This window comes from Triturus cristatus, chromosome 4_1 (genome assembly GCF_964204655.1).
Source record: "Triturus cristatus chromosome 4_1, aTriCri1.1, whole genome shotgun sequence".
NCBI classification, from domain to species: Eukaryota; Metazoa; Chordata; class Amphibia; order Caudata; family Salamandridae; genus Triturus; species Triturus cristatus.
In genome coordinates, this window is record NC_140585.1 from 1,168,073,805 (window position 1) to 1,168,101,265 (window position 27,461).

Sequence of the window (27,461 nt, forward strand, 5' to 3'; positions counted from 1 at the left end):
CCTCTTTTAACCAATGTTCTTAACAGCTTTACTAAAGTGGGTTTCCCACGGACTTGGCAGGAAGCCATCGTGGTCCCCATTTTTAAGAAAGGAGATCGTAACACACCGAAGTGTTATAGACCGATCGCCTTACTTGATTCTCTCATGAAGATCGCGGGGAGAGTTATACTTAATAAACTGCAAACATGGGCCGACGAAAAAGGTATTCTCTCCCAGTTCCAATATGGTTTTAGGGAAGGTTTGGGAACTATTGAGCAAGGATTGAATCTAGCTCTGCTAGTAGCCAAATATGTTGAGGCAAAAAACGAAAATATATTCCTCACATTTGTGGACTTAAGCTCGGCTTTTGACTGCATCAACCACAACAAACTCTGGCTAACCATGCAGGACATGGGTGTGGACCCAAACCTTCTAATTTTTATCAGAGAATTATATCGAGATGCGGGTGCTAGGGTTCGTTTCGGAGATAAGGGGGAGTGCTCTTCCAAATTCCTTATAGGAAAGGGCGTGAGACAAGGCTGCATTTTAGCTCCTTTTTTGTTTAACCTATATATTAACTCAGTCGCATCTCACCTCCTGGAAGATAAGCAGGACTATCCAAAAATCGGCAACTCCCACATCCCCATTCTTTTATATGCAGACGATGCTGTAATTATGGCCCGGACTCAAATCGGCCTACAAAGATCGATTAGCAAATTCTCAGAGTACATGGGCAATAGGGGTTTAAAGATCAACATCAGCAAAACGTTTACTATGTGCTGCACAAAAAAGAAGAACCTTCGCTGCAATTCTTTTTTATCCGACACAAAACTTGCGATTGTCAACACTTTCTCCTATCTGGGTATTAATTTTGATAAAAAGGGCACTTGGCTAGCAGCAAGGGAATCAAGAAAATTAGCCTTCTCACGAGCTATAGGAGCCGTCAAACATTTCTCTAATAAGGTAGGGGGTCGTCCTGTATCAGTGCTGTTGGACATTTATAGAGCCAAATGTGTATCCACCGCACTGTATGGTGCAGGAATTTGGGGTATAGGAAACGCCTCGACCATCCAGATCTGTCAAAATGTTTTTCTTCGTTTTCTACTGGCAGTACCTGGGTCCACTTGCTCTTACGTTTGTCATCAAGAGCTGGGCGTACCTTATATCTCTGACCTCATTAACCTAGAGCCCATTCTGTTGTGGCACAAAGTTTGGTCGGGCACCGAGACGGGCTTGAACAGGGATATAATCAAGGACTGTCTTGGCTTAGATGGGTCTCCAAAAATCTCCTGGTTCAAATATCTAAAAAATTTCTTTGTTGAGATGGGCCATCCGGAATTCTTTGATTCCCCAGACACCATGGCAGAACTGTCAAGAAAAAAACTTAAGAAATTATGCCTGGTCTTTCTGTCAGAGAAACGCTGGTTGCTGGAGAAATGTAAGAGCTCCGTTATGGCTAACCATTTACTTATTCAGAAGCAAGGCATAAAGCCATACTTGAATCTTGTCCCTAGCTGCTATTCTCGAATGCTTTTAACCCGATTTAGGGTTGATGCCTTTTTTAGATTAGTGACTTTTCCTGCGATTAATTGTTGGTCTAAGGAACTTATTCCCTGTCCCTGTGACGAGGTTTCCGTTCAATCGTCTCTGCATTGTATCCTTTTTTGCAAATATTACTCAGAACCTAGGAAAAGGTTGCTCCGACCCGTTTTAAAAAAACTAGGGCTGAGGCAATGTAGAGTTGCTTTGGTTAAACTGCAATTGCTGGATGATGAATTCCTCATTTTCTCTGTTTCAACATTTCTTAAAACCATTATAAGATTTAGGATCTCCATGAATTAGGGTATGTTTTTAACTGTTATTAATTTGTACTGCTTCTTGTAAATAATGAACTATTTTATATGTATGCTTTTATGGTTTTTCTTTTAAAAATCGAATAAAGCTGTTTTGACTTGACACTGTTTTAGATCGTTAGTGTGATAGTTGCTTTTTGATAGTAGACAAATGTCACTGTGCTGGCTACTGGGTAATGCAAGGATTGTAAAGATTGGCGAGCCAACGAATTAACAGGGAGAACCGGTCATGGTCGTCTCTGCTGAGCCATGACAAATGTTGTCATGCAAATCATGCCACATACATTCTGTAAAAAGTCTCTAAAAAAGTGTCTTTATTTAACATACAGAAGCGTTTCACCTTAGTATATCAGATCTTAGCGCCGCATTGAGAAGTATTTTAAAAAAATGAGCTTAGAAGCATCCTTACCCCCCAACCTGTTAGTTAAATAAGAAGCAAGTCATTTGTCTTGTGTAGCCTATATTATGCTGCTTAGATTCTTATTACAGTTGGAGCAAAATTATAGTCTCTTAGATCAAACATGAGTGACGTTTTTGTAAGGCACACATCTTGAACTCACTTATTTGAAAGTGATATGTGATTGTAATATGTGATAAGGAAGAAAAAGTAGGTTCAGTAACATAATGCTTCTGCCTATAATCACATGATGTGGTCTAGCAGGGAAGCTAGGATTGATCCCTGGTTTCCCACTTACACATCGTGCAATTCAGCCACTAGATGGATATCTCTTTCTCACGTGAAAGTTCAATGCTTTGCCAATATTTCTTTGTATATGTAGGCCAGAGGCGCATCTAGAGCCAAATTTCGGGGGGGGGGGGGAGGGGAGCAAAAATTTCGGGGGGGGGGGAGCAAAAATTTCGGGGGGGGGGGGGGGCTGAACTTTAAGCAATAGGCAGAGTGGAGCTGCAGGGGCTCTTAGAAGGGGTGAAACAACAGCAAGGCCTCAATAACATGCAAATTGTCTTTTAAAGACCTGTGAAGTGCTCGGGTGCGGCTGCTTTTTTGCCCGGGAAGGTGTCTCATCCCGGGCTGCCACACACGGAGGGGGGGGGGGGGAGGGGGGCTGAAGCCCTTTGAGTCCAATGGGTGTTGCGCGCCTGATGTAGGCAGAGCATGGGTGGCAAGCAGAAGTACACACATGTTTTTGGCAGTTTTTCCCAGCACAAACCTGTCTCATGAACATAGGAGCACTTCACAACCGACCCACACTACCGTACACATTTTTATTTTCAGTCACAGGGAGATTACTTGTTTCAACCCGGATTCACGGGAGGTTGAGCTGAGGCCAGCTTTGAAACTGGTGGCCCATGTCCCAGAGTCAGCAGCGGTTGCCCCTAGATCACATACCTTACCACGAAAGCTCGGCTCGTTTTGGGTTTGAGGACCTTAAGCTGAGCTAGAGCCATATATCGGGTTAGAGCCAGGTTCAAGCTTTCAGTGGCTCACCCACATCTAAGGGTTTGATGTCTGTCAAGGGTAGAGGATCAAGACACTGGCCTTGTTGCTTACACTGCACGCAGGTACTCGGAGCTGACCTGTTTCACAGGGATGGACTGGTCTGTAGTGGGAAGTGAAAGGTGCCCTGTTGAAGGAAATTCATCAAAAGGGCTGATGCGGAGTCAGTCCTTTTGTCGCTCAAGCCACAATGCAGGAATGTATTGTGCAGCCTTGACTTTTTAGTAAGCGACAGCCTGCAAAACACTGAGAAGGGATGCGCCTGGAATGATGCCTGTAGTTTAAATACAATTTCACGTAATGGATCCCTGGAGAATCAGGGTCTGTGTGTGGTGCCTTAATCAGCCAATCATACAGGCAAAATAGATCTGAAATGCTCTTATTCTAAGATCTCAGCCTCCCACTACATCACTTTGGTACATACTGTGGTTGCAGGGGTCGAGGTGTGCACCATCAGCACTCCAAACTGGTACTGACCACCACTTCCTGAGAATCCTCAACATCGAGGCCAAATTAGGCTGGGGAATTAGGCCTCATAATTGTCTATCTGTGTCAACCAGACTTCCTCTTACAGAGACAAAAACATTAACTGAAGAGTGACCATCTTGAAAGTCTTGACAGGTAGCAATGAGTTGAAATGGAACTGGTCCATCATTGGTCTGAGATTTCTCATCCTTTTTTAAATTTCAAAATCTGTGGAGTAACGCGCCAACGCCTATCTTCAGACCAGAACCAGTTCTACTCCTCCCAATTCTGTAAGCCTCTTGACTTCTTGGTGTAGAATCTCTGAACTGGAGTGCCTCCGTAGTGTATGAGCCAGAGGAGGAGAAAGGGTAGTGGACGGTAGTTCATTGCCTTCATCCACCACGGATGGCATCCATCCACCAGCAGTTATTGTTGCCAGTTCTGAAGCTAGTTAAGGATTTTTTCTCCACAGAAAACACAACATGCTTAAACAGAGGAGGGGGCCAGCCTCTCACCTGCATTACAAGTCAGCGTCTTTCTTTTTTATCAGCAGAATTGCCAGAAGAAGGCTCAAAGGTCACATGGAGTGAAACGTGTTACGTCTTCTTTTTGTGAGGTAGAAGATTGATCTGTCCTCTGCCTCATCTTTTAGTTTTGCTGAAGCCGAGCAATGATCTAAAGCAGTAAGACGAAAGAAAAGATGGTAAAAGAGGAGGATGTCCTGCTGGAGGAGATTATTGAAAGTAAATTGGAGGTCAGAGTTCTTGTCAATCATTACTTGAATTTTTCGTCATTAGTGAGATGAACATGAGGACCATTGGGTGGAATGGCTATTAATCTACCCAGAGGCAGACTGGAGAACAAAAAGCAGCCCTGGCAGAAATGCTCAAACCAGCCCACTATCTTCGTTTCTTTGCGCTATCTCTCTCTTTTCATCAATCCATACTCTCTCTCTCCTTCTCTCCCCTCTCTCTTTTCCCTCTCTGATCGCTTTCTCTCTTTCTTCTCCCTCCCTCTATATCTTTTTCTCTCTGTTGAAGCCTCACCATACCTGCTGCGATTAACTTCAGGGATCTGGTGAAAGCGACAGAGGCACCAGGAGCAGCCCTGGGCTTTCAAAACTGACCACCAGGGGCTCTAGCCCACCAGCGAATTGCCCGGTGGAACAAAAGGCCTGTCTGACGCTGAATCTACCTAGTGATTCCTAAATCGAAAATTAGGTGATTGGCTAGGCTGATGCGTGGCTGGGCTCTGTCAAGGACTGGACATGAAAAGTTCTTTTAAGTTGCTTTCTTGACTGACCAGGGAAAGAGAGACTTCTTCAAGTATCATTGGCACTACCCTGCACAGACTAATGCATGTGAAAGGTACCACGCATATCCTTCAGAGGGTCGCAGTTAGGATGAAAACTCCACAAAAGAGAAAATCCTCCTTGGCAATCAAGTAGCTCTTAATTGAAGACGGAGATTCATTTGAAGAATAACAGCAAGGCATCAAACAACACCTGGCATCAGGGAGGAGAAGAGAGGCAGATAAGATCTCCAAGTGAAGAACAAAAATATGGGAACAATAGTAGCAACGGGCAACGAGTGTGATTATAAGAAAGTGGCTCTGTATATACTGCACCAAAGTAAGGTACAGTGTGTATAGAGTCCAAGGGTCTCCAGAGGTTTGGCAGAGGCTAAAGTTAGATATAACCTTACTCTCTAAAGTGGTAGCTTGGTCGAGCAGTAAGGCAGTATCAGAGGACAGCGTAAAGCATTTGTTGTACACACTCAGTCAGCAAATGGTCTCACACACTCAAGAACTGAACGCTAGGCCAATTGTTTTGTATAAAAAAATATATAGTTGTTTTATTTTAGAACCACACGTAGGTATCAAAATATACTTTCTCAGAATGAGATACTTTAGTTAAATACTTTCAATAGGCAATAGACTTTTGAATGCAATAGTTACAGTTGTTGGAATAGGCAACACAATTTCAACACAATTATAACATTGAGCTCAATGGGAATTTCTAAGTAAATGCAATTAATTGCTTTTTGGATTACTTTTCTAACCACAGGACTGGATCCTAGATTCAGTCCTGGGACATTTCCTGGAAACAGTTGAGTAAATACGTTTTGGTTACAGGTATGATTTTTAAGGAATATTATTGTATTTTCAAAAGTTCACATAGAATCACCAATGCTATCCTATGGGAGGAAATTCACTTAGCATGTAAGTAGGGTTATCATTGCTTTTTCTTACTCAGTGCTGGATCCTGGATACAGCACTGGTGCATCTCCTGTAAACAGTTGAAAGAAATCGATTTTGTTATACAGGCGATTTTTAAGGAATATTTGTTTGTTTCAAAAATCGACACTTAGAAGAATTTCTGGAAAAAAAACAGGCAATGTTATCCTATGGAGGAAAATCAAGTTATCGGTAAATACAGTTGTAATTACTTTTCAGGGTCAGTGCTGGGCACCAAGATCCAGCACTGGGATCTCTCCTGATAACAGGTTAGTCATTTCGTTTTCGTTGCCCACCTAATTTTTGGGGAATATTTTAAAGTTTCAAAACTCGACACTTGGATAATTTCCAAGTGAAACCAGTCAATGTTACCCTATGGGGGAAAAGTGAGTTATCTGCTTTTGGGTAGGTACTCGACTGGCAGAGTTAAGGTTCTGGGCATAGACTCAGGGGTCTCCCAGGGTCAGGTAGGTACAGTTGTTACACCCTCAGCAGCACAGGGGCAGCTGGGTGCAGAGAGAGTTGGGCCCAATGTTAGCCTATGGCGGGCAGGGGGCGTTTGGTTGGTGGCTGCTAGCAGGCAGGCCACGCGGCTGTGGGAGTTGGGCTCCTTATCACTTGCTCAGGGCAAGTGGGGAAGTAGATTAGGATAGATGTTGCACTTCCAGGGGCACTCAGGCAGCTGGGTGCAGGGTGCTTTTGAGCCGTCGGGCGCTCAATGCATTTCTATGGAGAAGCTACAAGATGAACAAAGGCTGCATTCTCAGGGACGGAGATTCTTCAGATGCGGCCACCACTTCAAGAGGTAAGTTGGGAAGCTGTAGGTTAGGTAGGCACCCAGGAGCTGGGCACAGGGGGCCTCAGGGCGCCGGGTGCAGGGGTGTCTTTTTGCATCGGGAAATCTTACCCTCTGCTGGTCGCGGTTGGAGGGGTCCCTGGTTCTGAGGCTGCAGGCGTCGTCAAGAGAGTCGAGGAGGGTCCTTGGGTGCTGGATTCTGGGTCACAGTTGCCGGGGGACGTCCTTGTGGTCTTTGTTCACTCAGGCACAGGCCGGGCTCGGCGGGTGCAGAGTGTGCAGGGTTCACGGTTCCTGGCTGGTGCCAGGGGTTGTTGCTTGTTGTTGAGCAGGACCACTGCTCGTGGGAGTCCCAGTCTTTTAGAGTCACAAGGCAGTCAGGTCCTCCGGGGTTTTCGAGGTTGCTGACCACTGGAGACGCCAGGTTTTAGCAGGAGCAGGTTCGAGGGTCGACAGGCCTGTGGGGCTGGGGCCAAGTCAGTTGGTGTCGTCCTCTTGTTAGCAGCTGCACGACAGGTCTTATTTCTTCTTGTTCTTCTTGCTTGTTTCAGATTCGGGATCTGAGGAAGGAAGGTTCAGGGTGCCCCTAAATACTAAATTTAGGGGCGTTACAGGTAGGTAGAGGTCAGGGACCAATGGGTCCCTTCCCTGGGGTGGGTACACCCCCTGGCCTGCCACTGTCCTGTGGGAGGGGGGCAGGAGCCTAGTCCTGATTGGGTAGAGCCCCCCATCTTCAAGATGGCGAGAGCCCGGGGATGTGCTTCACCTCGCCTCCCCCACCTGAGGGGTGGAGTTGGCAGAGGCTGGCACACCCCCTTTCCTCACTTAGGTTTTCCCACCAATCTTCCCACCAGAGAGGGGGTCAGAACCAGTGGGGGCCAGTTGCTGAGTACAGCAAGTGGCCTGGAGAAGCTCACAAAGGCGGCATGCCTTTGAAGCTTCCCCTGCCCACCTTGGGGGAGGAGGCCTAGCACCTTGCCCAGGATGTGCATTGTTGCAGGCCCTCGAGAGCAGATGGCTCTCTACCCAGGGGTCCAGCAACATGTCTGCTGGGTGGCAGCCTAGGCAGTCTCTCAGTCAGGATGCTGGTTAGTTAGTTTCAGGGTGCATCTCTAAGATGCCATCTGTCGTGCATTTTACCCTAAATCCCACACTGGCATCAGTGTGGGTTTAATGTGCTGAAAAGTTTGATATCAAACTTCTCAGTCTTCAGTGCAGCCATCATGGTGCTGTGGAGTTCGTAATGTCGACATCCCAGCACCATATACTCTTAATGGCAACACTGCACTTAGAGGGCCCAGGAATGGACCTGGGGACTGTAGGGGTACAGGGCTCAAGCACCTGTACCCTCACCACTGGCATAGTGCACCCAGCTAGAGGGGTGACTGAGGTATGCCAGGGCAGTGTGTTTGTGGGCATGGCACACAGTGTGCCATGTCGACTCTCTGTTTTGTTCTGCGCCAAGACACTCAGCCTGCAAAGGCAGTGTGTGTGTGTCAGGGCACAGGGCCTCTAAGGGTGGCACAATAAGTGCTGCAGACCTTGGGGGTCCTCTCTGGTCACAGGGCCCTGGGTACCTAGGGTACCATTTACCAGGGGCTGACATATGGCCAGAGATGCCAATTGGGTTTAGGCTGTTCGGCAGTTTTAGGGAAGGAACACAGGCACTGGGCACCTGATTGGCAGGAGCCCTGGCACACCAAGTCAAAGAGCATCAGTAGCCTGGCAACAAAAAAAGAAAAGGGGGGGGGGGTTACTGCAACAGAAACCCACTTTCTCACAGTGATGAAAAATAGGAAACACATATGTTGTGATGTATCCATCATTTGGAAATGAATGATATTGACAGGAACTAACATCACAAGAAAGACTCAGCCACATCTTGGATTGGAAATCTCCATTAACATTCCATGAGCAAGGGACCATCTTGGGTAGGGCTGGCATATAAGCCTTGTGCACTGCCCTGTTCTGAATCCATGGTGTTTCACCAGTTGGACCAAGCTGAGGCTCAAGTTTGACATTCTTCAGCCAGCACAGCGTTCCACTCACTGTACTGCTGCTGCCTTCCAAACCCAGTGCTTCGGATAGGTCACGGAATATCCGTCCAGGGACAGCGAGCATAAAACACCAGGTTGGCTTGGACACCGCGGTGCTCTACTAGGTGCTGCGTGTGGCATCTGAGGACACCTTGCCAGTAACGTGAGCTGTGTTCTTCTTCAGCACTGGTGAAGACTCTGGTAAGTTCCCATCTGCATTCTCGATACAGTTCCCAATGCTGTGGCCTTTTCTGAAGAAACCACTTCTGGATAACAGATTACATTTAAACGCTGGTTCACTCATGTCTGTAATTGATACTGGTGTTGTTGTCTGTGATATTTATGAAGCAAACGCTTAGCTGGGGCGCAAGGGAGTGCTGTCCAACTTGAAAGATAGCGACACGATTCCATATTAATGAACATAATGGGAGGGGCTTGTGGAATCGCTTTTGTGTCGAACAAGCAGAGTGACAAACTCCGAGGCTCTTGCTGCATGACTGATGAGATGTTCCTTGCAGGTATTTGCTGTCTTCTGACATGAAGGAGCTGAGCTGGTGGACGCTGATGGTAGTCCACATTTTGGAACCTAATTCTTGAGAAGATTTTTCTGTTTGATTTCTCTTTTTGCATTCCTTGTCTTCCACCTGGACAATGTCCTGGTGCTTGTGATGTGTTTGTCCCCGGAGAGGTTGAGTTTGTCTTGCCAGGTGGGCTAGGACACTGTTCGTGTGTTGCAGCAGGTCTGGAAGATGGTGTGAATACCGAGGGGTGAGTGAATATCCATCAGGGTGGGAGAGATGAGATCAGATCTCCTCAAGTCTTTGATGTAGCTTGCTTTACGTGCAGGATATGCTTTATTCTGTTCAGGGTACCAATCGGCATTGCCAGCAGGCTCTCAGAGATGAAAGTGAATCCAAGGGATTCTACATTTGTGGTGTGAATCAGTCCAGTTTCTTGATGCAGGACCAGAACTAGATCTGGACTTGTTTGGTACAACTGGCAAAGAGAATGACTGAGTCTTGGTTGGGTTTAATGTAGCATAGATAGTAGATATCAATGGTTGAAGAGTCGGTCTCTGAGAGGTTTTATAGTTTTGATTGTGGAGGGTGTGGTAACTGTGGGCGTTGTCTGTGTATTGACGAATCTTAGTTTCATGATTATTGTCGCACAGTCTGAGCAGTCCTATGTACAGGGTGCAGATTAAGCTGTGATTCTCATTTTACATTTCATCCCCCCTAGAACATTACTCTGAACAAAGATCTTTGCCTGTGGCTTATTTGTGATTCTATGCATTTTTTTTTAGAATGAGACTGGAGCAACTTTGAGCTCATGCGTCATTTCTGCATGCATGGTGCAAGAGTTGATTATCTGAGGGCCAGAACACATATTTTTGCCAATGAAATCAATGAATATCCAGTGATGCTCGGGAGGCGTTGCTTCATCTGTGGTAGAAGTTCTGACTTTACAAGAGCAGTATAAATCAAGCAAGGTTAGACCAATGGGTTGAAGATTAACTGAATGTATTCACCAGAAGGTACAACAGCTTTGCTACCTGAGTCTTTAGGATGAGAAAACATTGAGCCTGTGCTCGGCCACCATGGGTGCCCTCCGGACGTATAGTTGGTCTCCATGGATCGCTTCTGGATACCCTCTTGGGTGAAAAGTAGCGCTTTACAAATCCTTTGATTGATTGATATGGAAGCGGCATTTAGAAGCACTGGCGCAAGACCCAAGCTTTCAGGACACACAAGAGTGGATCTCACTGCAGACACAGTGCTAATATTGTTATATCATGAATTGGAAGAATCTAATAAGGGAAGATCCATGTCTGAGTAGGTTTGTGAACCAATGTCACACTTTGGGTCTGGATGGGATTGAGGAGGAGCTGGCCCCCAGCATGTGATTGAGGGTTGTGGTGCTGCAGGTACCCCTTGGAGTCACAGGTGCAGGCAGCACTTCTTTTGAGTCTGGCGATGATGGTATCAATGTTTGTGGCACATCAGTTGGTTGTGGCACTGGTTGTATCACTGACTACTAATGGCACTCATGCTATGACAATGGTTGTGGCTGCGGCATTGTTTGTGATACTGGCGACGGATGAGGCACTGGAGTTCATGGCATTGCTACTGAGTGTGGAATTGTAACATGTTGTGGCACTTGCGATGACTGGGGCACTGTCATTGATTCTTGCTTTAGCATTGGTACAAGAGCTGTGGGAGGCTCCGGTATTGGGTGGTGTATGAGTACCCGTACTGGCTGCTTGCATTACAAAGTGGTAGGGCGGGGGGAACACAAAAACAAATCACATCAGACATAATCAAAAGTATATAAAATTGCACTTACCTGTCGCTCCGGTGGGCGCCGCCTTGCTCCTCTCTCCTTTCTGGCAGCCCAGGGCTGGTGCACACTGTGCAGGCTCCCAGATGCCAATCCCATCACTTCTCTCATGCTGCGAATACTATTCACAGCATGAGAGAAGCGCTGGGTTAGGTCCGAGTGGCCTGGTTTGCCACTCAGAGTGCCAGTGAGCCTGGGACTGTTCTCCACACGGCTGTCCACACAGCTTGGGTTTGAGAAAGGCTAAGTGCGCATGTCTGTTTAGCCAACCTAAGACGGCTGTTGAAACCAACATGCTCTCTTAGCAGTACCCATTACTCCTCCAAAAGCTGAGGTTGGACCCGACCAGGCTGGCTCGGGCTTAGGGAAAAATTAAATTATTTTATTATCATTTTATTTTTCTCGTTTGCCTCTGCTGGCTTTCAGCAGGAGGGTGATGCTCCTTCGCCGTAACAGAGGAGCCGCCCTGATGATTACCGTAGGGGTGGCAGTGCAGGTACCAACTAAGGCACTGACATTAGAATGCACAATGGCTCTGAAGTAGGTATCCGTGCGAGAGTTATCTCTGAGTCTTGGGGCAGTCAATGATGACTTAGCAGCATTCTTTATGAGCTAATGGCGTCTGCTAATGGTTTCCCAAGGCTACGGTACTATCCCACTCCAATGACATAACCAGCTTACTCCTTTTGTACAAGTGATTGTGCAGTGATACAGAGCTGCCAAGACTTACTCCAGGAGGTGGCAGTGTCTTTGGAAATCATTAACAGTGTGACAACAAAATCACTCACCATAAACTCACTGTCCAGCTGAAGCTATATGTTATTTTTTATTGACGAATAGGAATTATCAGGCAGGCCTTTTCCAAATCTATGCACCCAGGATCTGGAACAACATCCCCTATCCATCTGGGCCGCCTCAACGTTACTCCAAGTTAGGAAAGAGTTGAAGTCCCACCTCTTTAAAGAGCACTGCTCCACAATGCATTACAGTGCACAAACCAGCTTTCGCGCCTCTTCCTGGTTGACTTTCTGCTTGTATTTGACCATGTACAGCGCTCCGCTGCTGTTTTGCTGGGGTTCTCTATAGAATTACCATATACATACATACATTCATAAAATGTGTTCGAGATACGACCTTAAACAATTTAACAGAGTTTCTGCAGTGAACAGTTCAAGCCAGAACATCTACAGCCTCAGTGAACAATGGCAGGCATGCACGGCTCTCTGCACGGGGTGCGGATGTCACCCTTACAGCCTGATATACAGGGGAAGAAGTGTGGAGCAAAATCTCTAGCTAATGCAGCAGCCTGGACAGTGGTTGTGCGCAGTGCTGGAGAATGGGTACGCACTTGTGCACCCTACTTCATAGCTGGAGACTCACAATTGTTGCGGGGCAGAGCTGCGATGTGCAGAAGTCGGACAGTTTGTGGGCCTCCCTGAAATGATTGATGGGTCCGGTTGGGGCACTTAGGTCAGCAACTGATGACCATAATAATTGTTTTAAAGATGCCAGCGAGAACACCTCCCCTCCCCCCTATATTTCGTTTTACTGCCCCCTACAAGAAGTAGGAGCAATCCGCGGATTCTTGGCCCGAACCACAGCCATTTCTTCAGGATTAATAATTAAGAGGGTGACAAAACATCCCATTATCAATCAATCAATCACAATACTTTATTCGGTATAGAAAAAATACCATAAAAGTACAAGTAAAATACATCATAGTTAAAAAAAAGGAAAAACCAATTCAACAATCTAAAATTCTACATGATACATATTCAGTACATCAATAACTAAGAACCCCTCCCCTCAGCAGGTTCCTTCATGAGGCCATAGAAAAAATGACATCACGGGCGACCTATGTTCACCCAATGCCCCTTGTTGCTCAAAGCCTGACCCCTGCCCTTAAAAAATGTACAGTACAAAACAGAGTCAAAGCATCTGAGGACAATTTTAAAAATGGCAGGGCCACCCTTGCATGTTTAAATCTTGCTTTCTTTAAAATTCTCTTTAAAAAAAAGGCTCCTAGGTTGTGAATAAAAGGGACATAGTAAAACAAAGTGAAGGGTATCCTGTGTAGACCGTTGGTCTCGGCCACACGGTCCCTTCAGCTCTATAAACGATGTATATCCTGCCGGGTCAGCTAGTATGTGATGCAGAAGATTTAACCTGAACCGTGTCATTATGAATCTTTCATGGGCATTATGAAAGTGAGACAAATAAGGTTCAATGACCACGGATGTTTTGGTTAGAAGATGTTCTCTCACTGACGATTTAATCAGCTCCCTATCTTCCCTGAGTGTTGCAATATGCTTAAAAACCGGTCCTTAACCATGGCTTTGTCCTGCACAGATAATTTAGAAGTGTTAGTAAAAAGGTCTGCACATCCTATTCCCTCGAGGGTCTCCTTCACATACTTTAGCCATGGGATATTAAGCCCCTGGTCGCGGGCGAGGCAGTCCGCTATGACCTGCCTACTGAATGTGGCCTCCGTGTTTGCCCAAATTTTAGCCCAGGGGTTTAACTACCAAACTGTCCCTAATGTAACAAACGCCAAGTTCTTTGTGGACAATGTGGGATGATGTACTCTGGGGCACTTTGAGCAGGCACCGAAGATACTTGTTTTTCTCTATTTGTAAATGCTGCACGTCGATAAAACCCCATACCTCGCTTCCATAGAGGACTTTGGCACAACACATGGAGCTGTATAATCTCAAAATTTGCTCAGGTGACCATCGACCTAGCCTTTGTGCAAAATTCATGATCGACCCAGAGCAACTAGCTAGGGTGCGACATTTCTCCTCAAGTAAATTTTTGGCTATCAAATAAAATCCCCAAATACGAAAAGGAGTGCACCTTTCCCAGGCGATGAGAACCGATCATATAATCGTACTTTTTGCTTGGTTTTTTGCCCACTTCCATAATAAATGACTTGGGCAAATTGGGGGACAAATCTAAGTTCTCCATAAAAGAAACAAAGCCGTCTAGCAGAATCTGCAGCCCTTTGGAAGTGCGGGCAAGGAGAACCGCATCATCCGCATAAAGCAGAACAGGGATCCCTCGAGAGCCAATCCTTGGTGTATCAGCCTTTAAAGTGCTAAGTGCCTGATCCAGTCTGTTTATGTACAATGTAAACAAAAATGGGGCCAGAATGCAGCCCTGTCTGACCCCACTTGAGCATAAAAAGGGTTCTGTGGTACTTCCCTCCTGATTATATCTGACCGTGGCGGTGGTGTTCTGGTGACGTCCATAAATGCCAGGTACACAGTCCCCTGGCTGGCAATGGTGTACTTGGCTACAAGTAGATATAAGTTAAGACATTGATCGGTGGTTGACTTCCCTGGCCTAAAGCCAAATTGGGTGTCAGTTATGATATGCTGATCCTCAGCCCAGTCCATTAGCCGGCTGAGGATAATCCGCCCTAAAACCTTGGCTGACACGTCAATTAGGGAAATTGGACGATAACAAAGTGGGAACAATCCTGGCTGTGGACCAGGAAGGCGGCATAACTGTATCTACTGCTGCATTGATGACTCCGGTCAGAATGGGTGCCCAAAGATCTACCTTACTCAAAAAAGGTCGGGTGGAATCCCATCGGGACCCGGGGCCTTGTTTCGGGTCAAACCTTCAATCCCTACCTTGATCTCACCCAAAGAGAAACTTATCTGTGTGATACTCCGTTCCCCCTATCGTCCTCTGACTGAGCCTCATCTGAGCAGTGATTATAAAGCCCATAAAAATGCTCTTACCATTGCTCCGGCAAGATATTATTAGCTAGCCTGGGTTTATTTGCCTCTTGGAAACAAGGGTTGTTTATGACTTTCCAAAAGGCAGTTGTATCCTTTAACTCCATCGCCTCCCTCAAATCCTCCCAAGCTTGCTGTTGTAATTTAGTTTTACGGCCAATTTATAGTTTATCCTGCACAGGGTCACCCTGCCCTTGTCCCTTGGGGAAGATTTTAGTGCGACTTTCAGCTCTCTCAAGGCACGAGAACACATCCCATTATTTATTGGTCTCTGTTGTGTTCCACTCCACCTAGAGGGCTCTTTGCACCTTTGGGGGTTGAGAGTGTATCGATAATGAGCCTACACTACCTTTCAATGGTAAATCAGAGTCAATATGGTATTTGAGATCACATTTGGGCTGCGAATTTATCATTAATAGGCCAACACTGCCCTCTAGTGGTAAATCGTAGTCAGTGTGGGCATTTGACATCGAGGGAATAGTTTTGGGGAGGAAATAACAGGCTTTGTTTGACCAAACCAGTGATTTTGGCTTTTGCCACTCTGAAAACGTTTTTGAAGCTGCGGTTTTACGCACAGAAAGGAGAATAATGCACAGCAGCAGTGGAAGCTTAACTCGCGCACAGAACGGGTACAGCAAAGGCAGCAGCAATACAAGCTTCATACACACAACACAGAAGTGAGGACAACAGCACTGCTTGCTTCCCTGACACAGCAAACATCTACTATAAGGACAGCATCTGTGCATGCTTGCCTCATACACAGAACATGTACAATACGGCCTCAATAGTGCACATTTACTTACAACACATGTACAGCAAGTGTAGCTAGAGTGCAAGCTTTCCTCATACAGAGCAGGTGCAGTACTAGCAACAACAGTAGGATCCTCATATAACACCCCCCCCCCCCCCCAGCTCTCCTCCTCCCTTAGGTACAGTATAATCCCTTAAGCATTTACACATAATAATGAGAATCGTGGACAGTAGCTGTGCGAGCATGACTGGGACACAGAACAGGTACACCAAAGAGAGCATCAATGGAAGCTTCCTTCATTCACACAACACATGCAGCAAGGGTAGCAGAAATACAAGACACACACACACACACACACACACTCACTCACTCACTCACTCACTCACTCACTCACTCTTCAGCACTTGCAATGACAGTGGAACCTTAACATAGAAGCACACACTGTCCAGCTTTACAAACACACTGAAACACACAGAATAATGAATTTGTGTATATAGTATTTTGACTCCACACTTGCCTTGATATTGAGGTAAGTTATGGAGAGGTTCTAAGTGAATGTCACTGCTCTTTTGATACATTTGACAAACACATAGCCAAATAACACACTATGTCAATCGGTCTTCATAGTGCTGGGGTCCTCAAACTAATGTTGCTTGTCTTGTTTAGCAACAATCTGATGACCGATCTGGTCTTCATAATGCGGGCTATATACACATGCATTGGTCATTCCCTAACATACTATGAGGAGTTCCACTCATGCCTAGACTTTGAGCTAGGTTATTGGTAACGAGGGAACCAGAGTGTCGCCTGGGACTTGGGTAAACTTATGCATAAAGAACAGTGGTCCCAAAACATAGATATCACAATCAATGTACAAATACATCAAATGTTCAATTTATTCAATCATATATAAAAACATTGAAAACAATGTGATGGCACCGTGGGTGTGTGGTGAGAAAAGTGCTTGATACTCTCATACAAGGGATACACACATTTAACAATGTGTGATCAACAGTGCATGTCAAGTAGGAACAACACAGCCCATTTAATTCTTATGGGCTCAATTCAGCTACACCTGTGGAAGGATTGTGTAGACTCCAAAAGTAGTCAAAAATTGCCAGTGTAGTTGGGATGGGGCCAGGGGATCTGGTAATGGCCCCAGTAAAAGTAGCCATCTTTTGAAGCACAGCCAGCCAACTTCACTCAGCACTTCTTTCAAGCAGTATTATCTGCTGTGTAGGAAGATCTTGCAGTACGTCTCTTGAGGCCCTTTTACATTCTAGAAGTGGTCCACTCTGCCCCACTCCCATTACCAGTACCCCTGGACCCCATGCAAACGACACTGGCAATTTTTGATGACTTTTGGAGTCCATACAATCCTTGCATAGGTGTAGCTGAATTGAGTGCATTGGCACCGTCAGCAATATCTGATTAGTGCCCATCCTCTATTTTTCTCAGGGTTCATGTATTCTTATTGTCCTGATGATGATCCTTCTATCTGTTCAAAGGATTGAAACATCATTGACTAGTTCTGCAGATCCAATTTGAATGTACATAACAATAAAATGGGCAGTGTTGTTCTTACTTCATACATACTCTTGATCACGTATTGCCACACGTGTGTATCACTTGCATGAGAGCACCAAGCATGTTTCTCACCACACACCCACTGCGCTGTCACATTGTTTTTTTTTTATATATATGATTGAATACATTGATCATTTGATGTATGTGTACATTGATTGTGATATTTATGGTCTTGGGACAACTGTTCTTTATGCATGGACTTCGAGCTAGACATACAGCATAGAAAAGAGTTTAAGGCTGAGATGCTGGAGCTACGGTTGGTCTCCTGTATAGTACTTTTATACCTTCAGTGACAGGTACTGATGTATGCGAGCTGAACCCCAATAAATTCCTGAACCCCAATATTTCACCTTAGACAGTTCAGCTCCGTGAATCTTCTCATTGATCTGACGGTAAGAGACCATCCTCCACATCAATAACTCAAACTTAGCAGAGCAAAATCATAGTTAGGAACTGGGACAACTCAAGAACTGAGTTCTAGTTCAAAATTAAGTTTAAAAGGTTTAATACAGATTCATTAAAAAAATTGCAGAGGAATGCATAATTTTTTCATGAAGACTCAAAATGCAAAATCATAAATCGCAACAGAACCCCAATCAGTTAATTAAAAAAACCTCTAAATTCTAAGTGCCAAGCTCCTAAAGAGTAGTAAGAGCATCCTAAGTAAGGAAGAAAATCTCAGAATTATCAGACAGAGTCTTGAGAGGAAAATGGAAAGTCACCTCTGATCCCTCAATTCCAGGGGTTTTTCTGCATATTAATTAATACAACTGCATATTCAGCATGGTACGATCATGGCTAGGTCACATCGGTAAATCAAAAACAATTTCCTAAATCCAAAAGGGTATTAATACTAACCCATTTCTTAAGGTAAGAGGAGCTCTTCTGTTTGCTACCTCAGCAACTGCACTCTGAAGATGATGAAATATAATATTTTTTAATAATAGCCCCATAGAATTATGTTCTTCTGCGTGCCTGTATCTGAACTTCCAGTGGAAATCCTTCAAAATAATATATTAGGTACATGATGGAAAGTTTCATTCACAATACGAGCTGTCTAATACTATAATATATATGCGTCATTACGCTCTGTGTACCGTGGAAACAGTGAGGAGAGAAGACTTGCGGCAGGCAGCTGATTGGGAGGAGGGAATGAGCAGACGTGAAACAAACAGAAGACCAGAAAGTGCATCCACTTTAATTATTTGGTGTTGTGCTTTAAAATGTGGCATAACCATACAACATTGTTTATTATACATTTAAATGAGATAATATTGTTTTAAGTACAAAATCATAAGTCTATCCGTTATAGTCATATATATCAGTAAAATTACTATTCCACGCAAATAACTTGTCACCCTAAACATCATTAACAGATGCACCAGCCCAGTAGGTGAAGACACAGCTGCTATGCAGCCACACCATGGACCTGTGATGCTGCACTTTGTTAGGTAGCTGCTTGACTGCCCAGCTCAAGATTCTGTGGTTGGTACAGGATGATGAAATAGAGGCAGGAAGCCAGTGGTACAGGTTAACAAAACAAGGGACTCTGGACGGGTATCAGCGATTTCTCTAGATCAGTGGTTCATATCCTTTTGACTTTTGTGGAACCCACTTAGGGCCTGATTATGAGTATGGTGGCCTGAGGATCGCCAGACTTGCGGGGTCGTGGAGGTGGCACTCCAGCCACCGCTGCACTGGCGGTCAGACCCCCATTACAAGTTGGGTGGTCAGACCGTCATTGCACCGCAGCAACCGCCAGGGATCCCAGATCCCTGGCGGTGGTGCTGTGGTCTTGAGGCCGCAATATGCTTGGTCGGGACCGCCGAGGTGCAACCACCCGCAGGCATCAATGCAAATCCCCTTCTACAAAGAACTGAATACAGGGATTTCCGCCAAAATCCAATGCCACCTCGAGGCAAGCACAGCAAGGAGAAATGTTTTAATTTCTCCTAATTTTTTCCACTTTGCATGTATGCTGCATTGTACAGCACACATGCAAACTGGGTAAAACATGACAGCACAAATTTTCTACTGGCAGGAACTCTTTCCTGCACAGAACATCTGCTTCAGACAATGCAGACACCCTTGCACTATGACACAAGGGTGTCTGCGTGGGTGCAAAGCTCCCTAAAGTGCGCCAGTGCAAGGAGAAAGCAGAATAGTGTCACATCCTAGTTGATATGGTGCAGTTCCACTCTTTCCTTTTCATGCAATGCAGCGCAGCAACTATGCTTGATTCTCTGTGTTGCGTGACATCTTGATAAATAAAGGCCATCAAAAAAAAAAAAAATCAAGTAAAATAAACAAAAAAAGTACCTTAATTCAACCTCCGCCTTCCGCTGCATTGCGTTCTTCCTGAATCAGGGCACAGGCATCCAGAATACACTGCAGTCAATCCTGACGCTGCATGAAAGCAGCATCTAGATTGGCCTGAGCACTGGCAACTTGCGCCCCCAAGCAGACAGGAGGCCTGTGCCTGCTCTCTCCAGCCCCAGCAATGCAGCTGGGGCTGGAAAGAGCTTCACTGCGCAGGATGTGTTTGGCCGGCCCGAGACGGCCGGCCAAACACCTCATGCACAGTGAAGGGAGTGCCCACCAGTCCCCCACCAGCAGTGTCATTTATTTTATTTTATTTTATTTTATTTTGAAGGTTTTATATAGCGCTGGCTAGACCCAGAGGTATCAGAGCGCTTTACAAGATGAGGATAGTATAAGGCACATAGGGTATTAAAGCATATGAAAGGTAGTGCAACAAAAATTTACAAAGTACAGACAACATGAGCATTATACAAAACCAGATAAATAAACAGGGGCAAGAGCTATACATTTAAGTAATTAGGTAAATGGTGAAACAGGAGAACAGGGTATATAATTACTGCGCAAATATAGTGTGATAGATAAGAAATCAGGAGTAGGACAGAGGTTAGGAACCCCACTAATAATTGAGGAGGTGAGTTTTGAGGTCTTTTTTGAAACTAGAATAGGAGGGATTACAGCGCAGGTTTTTTGGGAGGGCATTCCAGATAATAGGGACATTGCCAGAGAAGGAGCGAGATTGTGTAGCTTTCTTTTTATGCAGAGGTGGGATTAGGAGTAGGGTGATGGTGCTTCTCAGAGGTCGAGTGGAGCCCGCAGTGTGGAGTTTCTTTGAGAGGTAATGCGGAGTGTTTTGGTGGAGGACTTTATGAGTAATGCAGGCGGTTTTGTAGGCAGATCTGCCTTCGATAGGGAGCCATTTAAGAGATTTGAGAGCCGGGGGATATATGATCGAAACGTATGCAGTCCGTGATGAGCCTGGCAGCAAGGTTGAGCACAGCTTTGATAGGAGCTAGGTGTACCTTGGGGATTCCATTAAGGATGGCATTACCATAATCAATACGTGACAGAACAAGCGACTGAACTACGAGTTTGAAATCATCGGAGGGTATGAATGGTTTAATTTTCTTGAGGTGACGGAGAGTGAAGAGGGCTCCTTTGGCAGAGTTTTTGATGTGAACATTAAGGGTTAGGGTGTTGTCGATAGTGATGCCAAGAGATTTGATGGAGTTAGACAGGGTGAGTGAGCAATTGAGTGCATTGAGGTCAGGGATCCATGATTGAACGGGTAGAGGGTTATTTTTGGGGGAGAAGAGAATGATTTCGGTTTTGTTAGGGTTGAGTTTGAGGTGATTGGAATGGAACCAGGTTTGGATCTTAGTAAGGGTGTTGTTCAGGTGTAAGATGTCAGCATGAGTTTTAATCTTGTAATAGATTTGGGTGTCATCGGCGTAGAGGTGGTAATTTATGCCTGCTTGGTTAAGAATGAGGGTGAGGGGTTCCATAAAGAGGTTAAAGAGGGAGGGAGAGAGAATAGATCCTTGGGGGACTCCAAGGGAGACAGGAGTGGGGGTAGAGAGACAGTTTTGAATTTTGATTTGCTGAGTACGGTGTTGTAGATAAGAGATGAACCATTTGTAGGCGGTGCCATTAAGGCCGAAACGGTTCCTAAGCACATTAAGTAGGGCTGAATGGTTGACTGTATCGAATGCTGCGGAGAGATCAAGAAGGATAAGAAGGCAGGTCTCGCCATTGTCAAGTGATTGATGGATGTCATCTATGACATTGAGCATTGCCGTTTCGGTGCTGCAGCCTTTTCTGAAGCCAGATTGAAAGGGGTCGAGAAGGTTGAAATTTTCTATGTGTTTGTCAAGTTGTAGTAGGACACATTTTTCAAGTACCTTTGAGAGAAGGGGGAGGTTAGTGATGGGGCGGAGATTATTTAGGTCATTGGGGTTAGCATTGGGGTTTTTGACCAAGCTGAAGGGAGGAGGGGACACAGCCCGTGGAGAGAGAGGTGTTGATGATTTTGGTCCAGAATGGGGTGATGATGTGCTTAAGGGCAGGAACTCATCCCCTGGACTTGCCCCCGAGACTTGCCAGAGTCCTGGGGGCGGATCGAGTGGATTAAAATAAAACGCTAATAAAACGGGTTTAAAACCCATTTTATTATCGTTTCATTTGCTGGTGGTGGCGGGGACCGCACTCCTCCGCTCTAATGGAGCATATATAGCATGGCTGCTTCATGTTGGAACTGGGCGGATTCATGCGCTCCACTGAAGTGTGCATCTAGCCTATGATACTATGTAATACATTTTATGGTGTTCAAACACAGTACTGGCTTAGCATTGGAGCAACAGAGCACTGCATGCCCTGGGTGTCGTGTAACAAGAGTCTCTACAAAAGACCATGGGGTTTGAGGGAGGACTTGGGGAAATTCTCTTTGTGATTTGGTCCCGGGGCACTTGGAGATGGGAATTATCATAGGACATGAATAAAGTTCAGCATAAAGAGATGTGTATTCAGCTCTTTCTGAAGAGTAGTGTATATTTAAGTTCTGTGGTCTTACAGTTTACTGTAATCAAGCTCTACAATACGTATTTTATTGACCAGCGATGGGTGAAATCTGTGACATGCAGGTACCACAAACTTCTCAACAGCGAGCTACCTTAACACGTAGTCTTTGTACACGCGAGACCGCCTTGTGCTGCACGACGTCCCTATATAAAGCCTATGCAGCTTGTATAAGAAAAAAACCCAAGTAAGATGCTCAGAGACTCTCAGGCCTGCAGGCAGAAGACTGATCGATGAGGCTGGAAGGGGTGTGGTTCATTCAAGTATGTGTCAGTTAGGCCTATGTGATTGGTTGTGTCTCTGCCCTTCCAACATTTCACAGGTACCAGCCAGAGATTGACTGGGGCCTTATATAGCATCAAGTTTCTCCGTGGGACAGTGGCTTCATGAAACTTAAGGGGGCCTCCCGGTAAAGTACATGGAGGGGGCCCGTATTCTCTGGACCCAGTCAGGATCTCTAAGCCCAGGAGCCCGCCGCCTGTGCACAGTGCTGGTGGGGTCCCCTTGCAGCTCGGAGGCTCCCCCGCACCACGGGGACTGAGAGCCTAATGTTACACTACTGCCTTGAAAGAAGATGGGAGGAAGAGGTGGGCTTTACTTGTGGTCAACACATGTGTAATCCTGGGCCATTCACATTACATAGTTGTTCCTGGGATCCCATGGATACTGCTCGGTTACTAAAATTGTGCCCAAATACGTTACTTCTGCTAACTGGCTCTGCCCGTGCTCACTGGCTCCACACCCTGCTCACTGGCTCTGCCCGTGCTCACTGGCTCCACCCCCTGCTCACTGGCTCCACCCACTGCTCACTGAGCCTACTCCTCACCACTGACTCCGTAACTTTGCTGTATCCAATCAAATCTCCGTAGTGCTTTACTGCTGGCTGTTGGAATTCTTCGTATTTCCTAGATCAGCCATTTCTCAGTCTTCCCCCCCCCCCCCCCATTTCTGTGCAACACCTCTGCTCATTGGCTCTAGGGTTGCCATCTGGCCATTTTTTACCGGCCAGGTCTGGAATGGATTATTAAGGCTGTGTAAGGAAAGTACTTATAAAAGTGCTTGAGGGCTACCTAAATTAATTATTCATGGGTGTTAAAGCAAACAGCAGCATAAATGCCATGTTACAAAAGAATACTGAGAATTTTACAGAATTTTTTTTTTATGCACCAGCACTTGGCCCTTCCAGAGTAGCAAAATGTAAACAAATGGCCAATATTCTTTCTGATGAAGGTGGCAAGCCTAATTGGCTCTGCCCTGCTCACAAACTCCTGCCACGAGCAGGTGCAGCAGGTTCAGGTAAGAGCGGTGGGGCAGGGCGGGGGAAGTCGACAGACGACGGAATAGGGAATATAAAATAAAAAAACAAATAAAACCACTTACCTTGTGCTTGCTGCTTCGCTGAGTCGGCATTGCGGCGAGCGCAAGGTAAGTGGATTAATTAATATTTTTTTTAATTTAATTTCCCTGTTTTCGTCGTCTGTTGACTTCCGCCCGCCTTGCCTCACCGATCTTACCTGAGGCAGCCGTGCCTGCCCACAAGTTCTTCTAGTGCTCACTAACTCCACTTTGCCGTGCTCACACGCTTCGGCCCCACTCACTGGTGCTACCCATGCTACAAGCATTGACTCGTGTTGTTACCTTTGCATCTCGGACCCAGAGCTCCACTTGGCTACCATGGTCCACCCCAGCTGGCTCTGCTCCTGATGTCCGATTCCATCTCATTTCACTGGTCCGCTGCTACTCACAAGCTTGCCCCCCTTATCATTGGTTCCCTTGAGTAAAAGGACAAACTGCAAGACTTTTTTTGCTCTTGGCCCTCCTTACATAGATCACGTTGGACTGAATGGTTTTATTCCTTGTCTCTAAATATTTTTCTTTAATTTTGATTCTAGATACTGGGCAGCGAATGAACCAGACGGTCTCCAGCAAGAGAACTGTGCAAGCACCTGCGGAGACTCTGGAGCCTGGCAGGATGTCCCCTGTTTGGAGAGGCTCTACTGGGTCTGTGAGAGAAAAGCGTAGACCCACCTGCTTTAGGAGGCTTGCACCCTGCAGCGTTTTGAAGCCCCCTCCCAGAGTGAAGCCAGGATCCTGGAGGGTGCTAAAGGCCCCAACGCTCACTTCCAGCACGGAGGGGTATCCCATGACGGTGCTACTGGCTAAAATCCTCTTAACATGGAGAGGAGATCTCTGGTGATAATAGAGGGTTCAAGTTCAACCTACAGCATGGCGGGGGTGTTCCTTAGACTGGGGACTCTGAGTGTTTCGAGGTGGCTGGTGTAAACCATATTGTAGTAGTCCATATGCACCATCACCAGGATGTTTGGCACCTCCACTCTGTGATTGGTTTGATGCAATGGCAAGATTCCTAAGAGAACTGAGAGTTGCAAATCTTTGATATCAGTAGGTTGCATATATGAAGCCCTTGGATGCAGGATTACTGTCTGGACCAGCGGAACACAGCACCTCTCTTGCGTAGAACATTTCCTTTTTTTATGACCTGCACAAAACCCTCGCCCATTAATCAGACAGTGTTTGCAAAAAGGAATTTTTGCCATGAAATTCTCTTGATTCTTCTTCATCTACCTGCAGACGTAACCTCTGTGCTGCATGCTTGTGTACTACGTGTAGATGTCGTATTGTGGACTACCACGTCCAGACTGTATAACATTGGAGCTAGATCAGAACTGTAGGTTCACTCAGTTTGAGATCCCTTATCTGCTGTAACACTAGTGCTGACCGAATATCAGCTATGAGTGAGATTAGGATACCTTGGGATCCAAGTGTGAGAGTATTTGCTGGACCAGTAGTGGTGTTCGGGCATCAGCTGCGATTGAGATTAGGATACCTTGGGATCCAAGTGTGAGAGTATTTGCTGGACCAGTAGTGCTGTCCGGGCATCAGCTGCGATTGAGATTAGGATACCCTTGGGGATCCAAGAGTGAGAGTGTTTGCTGGACCCGTAGTGCTGTCCGGGCATCAGCTGCGATTGAGATTAGAATACCCTTGTAGATCCAAGTGTGATAGTATTTGCTGGACCAGTAGTGCTGACTGGGCACCAGCTTTGATTGAGATTAGGATACCTTGGAGATCCAAGTGTGAGAATATTTGCTGGACCAGTAGTGCTGTCCGGGCATCAGCTCTGATTGAAATTAGGATACCCTTATAGATACAAGTGTGAGAGTATTTGCTGGACCAGTAGTGCTGACTGGGCACCAGCTGTGACTGAGATTAGGATACCTTGGGGATCCAAGTGTGAGAGTATTTGCTGGACCAGTAGTGCTGACTGGGCACCAGCTGTGATTGAGATTAGGATACCTTGGGATCCAAGTTTGAGAGTATTTGCTGGACCAGTAGTGGTGACCGGGCATCAGCTGCGATTGAGATTAGGATACCTTGGGGATCCAAGTGTGAGATTATTTGCTGGACCAGTAGTGGTGTTCGGGCATCAGCTGCGATTGAGATTAGGATACTTTGGGGGATCCAAGCCTAAAAGTATCTGCTGGACCAGTAGTGATGACCGGGCATCACCTGTGATTAAGATTAGGATACCCTGGGGATCCAAGTGCGAGAGTATATGCTGGACCATTAGTGCTGACCGGGCATCAGCTGTGATTGAGATTAGGGTACCTTGGGGATCCCAGCACTAGAGCACTGCAATTTAGGGGTGTGTGTTTAAGAATATACAGAAGACTTTTAGTCGTAGGATAGGTGACAGAATGGATTACATTTATTGACACTGCCTCAATTCAAAATTGTGGTAGTTTGGTTAGATAGCCTGCCTTGAAGAGGAACTACCATGCTTTGTTTTGTTCATAAGGATCAACATGTGAACCGTCTGGTTGATTAAAGAATTTAATTGTATTGTTGTGTCTAACCTTTTTTGTTGATGTATTATTAAGAAATAAACATTTTTGCGTCACATTATTATACACACCGCTTGGATTAATAAATCACTGGTTTATTTCTGAAACATTGTCTGGAGCATACATGATGGATTGTAATTCAATTATTTTAATGGTGTTTTTTCAACCTGTTTGAAATAATGAAATAGCTATAAGTGATCAGCCCTAGAGAATCCCTTTATTTTGCCTTGTCCATTATTATAGACCAGATTTTCCGAGCGATACCGGGTTGCCCTCTTCTAGCTAATGATTTTTTCGAACTCAAGGGTTACAGAGTAGTCTTTTAGCCTCCCTTAAAAGTATTCCTTGCAGAGGCAATTACAGCAAGCACAGAAAATTGTCCCTAGGTCACACTATCTTACAAACCATGCACATGGTGACTCTGGTAAAGGAGAAGTGACTTTTGTGAGGGTGCGGTTGTCAGAAGTAAACTTTTTGATTATAAGATCCAATAAGTTGATGCTTACTAGACCACTAAAGTGAGGGAACTTCTTCTGTGTCCTGCCATAGTGTTTGCTACCAAACCCTTAAATTGGTAAAGAAATTGATTATTGTCGCGCATACTGCTTTTTATTGCATAATACAGCCAATAAAGAAAGAATAATTTAAAAAAGATGTGGTAAGGAAATGGTTGGTATGTGGATAAGTATGTTGATTTTCAAACTTGGATACAAAAGCTTCCTAATTTTAAGGAGTGAGTCACTAAGATACTTTAAGTAATTGTGAGTAAGCCAAGGCTGTCAGAAGAGGGGAGAGAAGGGAGCATGATTCCTCAGGCTTTGCCTGTTAGTTCAGGCAAGCTAATACAGATAAAACCACTATAAGCGCTAAGTGCAGCAACTGCTGTTTCTAGTATAACATTTTTTTTTAACTTAGAAGAAGGTCTTGTTAAGTGTGGACCAGGTATGAAGTTTTTGACCTGGGCCCCAAAAACAATTCTAGCATGCCTTGAGTAAGTGTTATTTCAGTTAGCGTCACCATAAACTCTGTGAGTGGCTGTGTGGGGCCTTCCACTTGTAACGGACACCACAAATAACGCCCAGTGCCTCTGCTTGGGGCGTATTCATGTAAAGGGAATCAGTGCCCAAGGTCACAAGCAGTTCATTTCCAGATTGAACACAATGATCTCAATCAAGCCACTAAGGTACCTCCCAGATACAATGTACATAAATGAATTAGGTTCTTAAGCAATACGTCTATGTATTTGGCAAGTGGCTCCAGTGCAGAGACTCTTCCTGACAATATGGGACGACTTGGGGCTTAGTGATACCTTTATACATCTTTAGAGGCATATATGTGACCCGGTTTTGCACCTCTTAACGTAATGATATTCGTTTTTGTTGATAAAACAGTCAGTGAGAGCCTGGTCTCCTGAATCATAGTCAGTTCAAGAAGGGAGTCTCCTGTAAGTTTCTGGTACTGTTT

At 45.4% G+C, this 27,461-nt stretch overlaps 1 protein-coding gene across 4 annotated transcripts in view; it reads left to right on the forward strand.

Moving 5' to 3' along the window:
• Positions 1-26,063, forward strand: part of LOC146856271 (macrophage mannose receptor 1-like) — a 91,648-nt gene extending 65,585 nt beyond the window's left edge. For all 4 annotated transcript variants that reach the window (XM_085654364.1, XM_085654366.1, XM_085654365.1 and 1 more), the window contains one exon: positions 24,024-26,063. In XM_085654364.1, coding sequence (XP_085510490.1) covers positions 24,024-24,153 — 130 coding nt within the window. In that variant the 3' untranslated portion in view covers positions 24,154-26,063. The remainder of the gene's footprint in view (positions 1-24,023) is intronic.
• The last annotated feature ends 1,398 nt before the right edge of the window (positions 26,064-27,461 follow it).